Source organism: Chrysochloris asiatica, unplaced genomic scaffold, assembly GCF_000296735.1.
Source record: "Chrysochloris asiatica unplaced genomic scaffold, ChrAsi1.0 scaffold00041, whole genome shotgun sequence".
Taxonomy (NCBI): domain Eukaryota; kingdom Metazoa; phylum Chordata; class Mammalia; order Afrosoricida; family Chrysochloridae; genus Chrysochloris; species Chrysochloris asiatica.
In genome coordinates this window covers 21,594,736-21,599,674 of record NW_006408559.1, presented here as the reverse complement: position 1 = coordinate 21,599,674, position 4,939 = coordinate 21,594,736, and the positions used below count along the sequence as shown (strand labels likewise).

Sequence of the window (4,939 nt, the reverse complement as noted above, 5' to 3'; positions counted from 1 at the left end):
AATTGATGGTCTGTTCCACAGTCTGCCCCTGGCCTTGTCTTCACTGATGATATGGAGCTTTTCCATCTTCTCTTTCCACAGATGTAGTCTATCTGATTTCTGTGTGTTCCATCTGGCGAGGTCCATGTGTACAGCACCTTGTTCAATGTAAATCACAGGCCACAAACGTTTACAAAACAATTTCTCTAAAAGGGGCTCTTTCGAGCCCCCTGTGCCAAAGGAACAATCCTCAAGAATCTGCAACAAATAGCACAAAGAGGATGCCACTGTCTCCAAGTCATCGCGTCTACAGCTATGCTGGCTTGCTGACACTGCCTCGGGGCTCTAGCAAACCTGTCAAATGCGCTAACCCGCTGAGCGCTTCGTCTCCTTTCTCCCCAATTTCAAAGTCTCTTGCCCTAGCCTGAGCAAATTTGTCAGCTATGCAACTAAGCCATGGCCATAACTCTATGAAGTCTGTACGCTAGAAACACAGGCGGCCGCTAAGAATACGCCCTTTCTTGGGACGCCGGTAAAGGCAGGTTCCCGCCCAGTGACGTCCTATCCCGACGCAAGGGCCTCTGTAAAGGCAACGCCTGACCGGGCGGAGCTGATACGTGAGCTCCTCCCTCTGGCACCGCCCAAAGGCAACTCTGAGCGCGACGGAGAGACAGCGCGCGACCCAGGGTCCTCGGGTCCTACCTTCCCCGATACTCTGGGCTCTATGGCCCCGCTTTCGGGGGCGTGCTGACCCCGCCACTGCCTCCAGGCCGCCCCCTCTCCCAGCGGCCTTGCCTCAGGGTACGCTGCAGCCACCACCTGTGGACTAGACTCCTGGGGCCCTGCAGGGGATGACACGGCCCGGGAGCCTCGTGCCCTCGAGTTAGGGCGGCGGAGGGACGCTGGGGGATGGAGCGGGGAGCTAATGTCGCGCCAGACGAGTCGCTTTACAACTACGCTGGCTCACGGGAAGTGTAGTGTGACCTTGGTCAGAGACTCTTAAAGCTGTGATTGGCTCCCGGAATGCAAGTCTCTGATTGGACGCAGGGAAGCTCATTTCCCGCTCTTCCTCAAGAGAGCCATCCAGCACAGGCGTTAAGGACAAGTCAAAGGCAGCACGCTGGTTGGGCAATGGAATCCTTGTTCAGGTGTCCCCACCCCGAGTTTCTGGGCTGCTCGTGTCAACCCTGAAGATTCCAGACCTCATTTAATCAAGAAAGACAACACTTTTTCTTACATTCATTCAAAAAACATCACTGATTGCCTCCCCATGTGCCAGGCACTCTGCTACCTTGTGGGAAGAAAGAACTCATACTGCATTAAGGAAACACACATAGGAAAGCATTATTACAAAATCAAAAGACAAATGCAGCCCTCAGACACTATTAGGGAATCTTAGATGAGGTGGAGACATGTGGTGAAAATGAATTTCTTTATGTGGCCTTTTGCTTTGGTTCTGTGGGGAAACAGTTTGAGGGATTTTCCGCCTAATCCTTTTTCCCTAGTTTTCACCCAAGGTTTTGTTACTTTTATCCAGGTAGCTTGACATCTGCTGGATAAACTGCAAACAACTCGTGGTTTGGGACTTTATGTCTTCTCTATTGCAGAGTGGAGGATAGGGGTAAGGGAAATGGGACCAGGAAAAAAAAGACCTTTGCAGTTATCTGAGTGAGAAAATGGCTGAAAGCAGTCAGCAGTAATGTATAGGAGAGAAGAGGACAAATTGAGAAGTGCTATTTATAGTATTGTAGCACTGCAGGGTAAGCACTTGCTAACCACAAGGTTGACAGTTCAAACTCACCAGAAAGTTTGAGGGAGAAAGGTGAGGATTTCTGCCACCATGAGACTTACAGCCTTGGAAACACTACGAGTCAGAATCACCTGGATAGCAACGGGTTTTGTTTGGTGTTTTTATTTTATTTAAAAAGAAATAATGACAGGACTTGATGACGATAAGTGAAGGGTCAAAATGTGGGCGGAGTCGGGGAACTTTGGGGCAAGATGGTGGAGTAAGCAGATGCACTGAGTTATAACAAAGACATGGGATACCAAGTGCAACAGCTACAGATGATCCCTGACCCCTGAGCATCAGAGGATAGGACAGAGGTGTCAGAGGAAGATGAAAAGCAGCAGTAAGAGAGAAGAAAAACAAGTGGATATGGGTTGGCGTGGAGCAGGTCAGCCATCTGGAGTTTCTGTTATAGGCTGTTGGCACAATGGCCTGCAGGCACAGGATGCAGGTGGACATTGGTGGCAAGGGGGTGCAGTTCTCCCTTGTTCCCAAGCCTTCCTGGTAGCCAGGGGCATAGCCAGTCCTCACCCTCGTCAACCCAGTGGTCAGTGGCACACCCTCCTGTTCAGCCTCTGCTTTGCCTCGGGCCGGGCACTAGGCATAGCACCCCTGCTTCTGGAAGTTTCTGGACCCACCCTGAATCATGCTACACAAACAGCGAACAAAGAACTGTGTTCACACTTTCAGTCTCTACCACATCCTCCAGAAAACAGGTGGTGAATGCCTGAAAACACATCAATATACAACCACCAATTAAATATTAGGAGGCCTGGTGTGGTGCTGAAGGATAATGTGCTGGACCACAAGGTCATTTTGAACCACAAGGTCAGCTGTTAAAACCCACTAGCTGCTCCTCAGAAGCTCAATACAGGGTCGCTATGGGTCAGAATCGACTCAGCCGCACTTAACAACAACATGATACCACAATATCTAGAAGAAAATACACAATTTCAGCTTACATGAAAAAACAAGAGAGAGTGCTTTAAACAAGTGACCTAAATAAAGTCAGAAAATATACCACCAGAAATGGTATCAGAACTACCTGATAAAGAATTGAAAAGAATGCTATTTAGGCAATTTCAACCTACTGAGAGAATGCTTAAGAAAACTTCAGGTGAAATCAAGGAAAACGTAGACAAAACTATAGAAGTATTCAGGAAACAAATGAACAAAATGAATGAAAAATGGAAACCAGCCAAAAATAGCAATTAGAAAGCCAGAAGATTAACACTAAGACTTCAGAATAATATGCTGAAAGGGCAAAGAAGTAGAATTGAATCAGTGGAAGGCCTAATTGCTGAGCTTGAAGAAAAATCTCTCATTATTCATCTGCTGAGGAACAGTCAGAAAAAAAAGAACAAAAAAATACAAAGAAAACCTAAGATTTATGTGAAACACTATCCAGAAGAATAATTTACATGTGATTAGAATTCCAGAACAGGAAGACACAAAATTTTAAAAGCATAGAAAATATTTATTATCTAAGAGTTGTTAGAAGAAAACTCCCCTAACATCATGAAAGATGAGAAGATTGCCAAGAATCATATTCAGCAAAATTATCCATCAAATATGATTGTGAAATTAGGTCATTTTCACATAAACAGAAATTAAAAGAATTTGCAAGTAATGGGGATCTTACAAAAAAAGGCTAGCTGGAGTTCTTTGGACAACAACCTGAAATTAACATACATGTCAATATCACCTGCCCCAACCCAGATACAGAAGTATCCAAAGTAAAACAGACCTACAAGACTGAAAATAGAGAGCCAGAGTTAGAGCTGCAACAACAAAAACAAAGAGATTAAACAGAGGGAATGATGTTGTCACAGAGCTTCCAAAAAACAAAAAACCCTAGAATTGTACCTAGAAATAAAAACAAAAAGGGGAAGGAGTCAAGCTTGATTCTCAGCTTCTATCCTGGATGAATGGGTGAATGTGATGACATCACTATTTCTTTATTTGATAAATATTCGTTCAGCATCACCATTGTAAACTAAATTAACATGGACCAAATAAACCAAATGGACCCGAACCAAAGAAAACTATAGGTCACTACTACAAGCACCCTAGCATCGTGGATTATGAGCTGGGCTGCTAACCACACGGTCAGTACTTTAATCTACCAGTCGTCCCTCAGGAGAAAGACGAGACTTTCTGCTCCCGTAAATATTTACAGCCCAAGAAACACTATACAGGGGTGCCTAACCACCACCACAGGGTACCATGTTGTTGTTGTTAAGTGCCATTGAGTTGATTCTAACTCATATCACCCCTCTATAGGGTATCTGAGGAGCTACTGGTGAGTCTGAACTACCTACCTTTTGGTTCAAATCGACCTTGCCATCTAGTGCATTATCCTACAGCACCATACCAGGACTCCATGCTACCATGGGACTTACAAAAATGAAAGAAAATACCATGATCATTGGAAGGAAGACTTTACCTTGTGAAAATGTCAACACTACCCAAAACAATCTATAGATATAATGCATTCTCAATCCAGGTCCCAATATAATTCTTTGTTATTGTTGTAAAACGCCATTGGGTCAGTTTTGCCTCATAGTGACCCTGTATAGGGTTTCCGAGGCTTTAAATCTTCTAGGGAGCAGAAAGCCTTATCTTTCTCCTGCAGAGTGGATATGGCATGCTCAAACCAAGAACCTTGCGGTTCCAAGTCCAGTGCTTATATGGAGCCACTTACATTCCATATCATTCTTTAAAGGGATGGAAGAACTGATCACTAACTTTGTATGGAAAGGAAAGAGATCCCAGAAAAGAAAAACATTACTAAAAAAAAAAAAAAAAGAACAAAGTAGAAGACCTCTCACTTCCCCACCTCAAAACCTACTACACAGCCAGTTGTCAAAATAGCCTGATACTGGTACAACGAAGCACATATAGATCATTGGAACAGAATTTAGAACCCAGACGTAAACCCATCCATCTATGCTCAGTTCATCTCTGACAAAGGACCAAGACTGAAGCTAATGAAGACAATTTTATGGAGTGAAACCTAACAGGGGCAAGTCTTAGATTTACCAATACAATCCACGGAGCATGGCCCAATGAAAACAATGGCTTCTGAAAGGATTTAAATTCATGGCAGAGAGGTCAGCTCAGAATGTTGTATTGTTGTCAGGTGCCATCGAGTCGGAACCGACTCATAGC

The 4,939-nt window shown here is 44.5% G+C and overlaps 1 protein-coding gene across 1 annotated transcript in view; it reads right to left on the bottom strand.

Annotated features, from left to right (window-relative positions):
- Window positions 1-4,939, bottom strand: part of SSPO (SCO-spondin) — a 38,099-nt gene that overhangs the window by 8,459 nt on the left and 24,701 nt on the right. Inside the window, 1 exon segment of the mRNA XM_006878176.1 lies at window positions 682-881. Within this exon segment, the coding sequence (XP_006878238.1) occupies window positions 682-881 (200 nt within the window).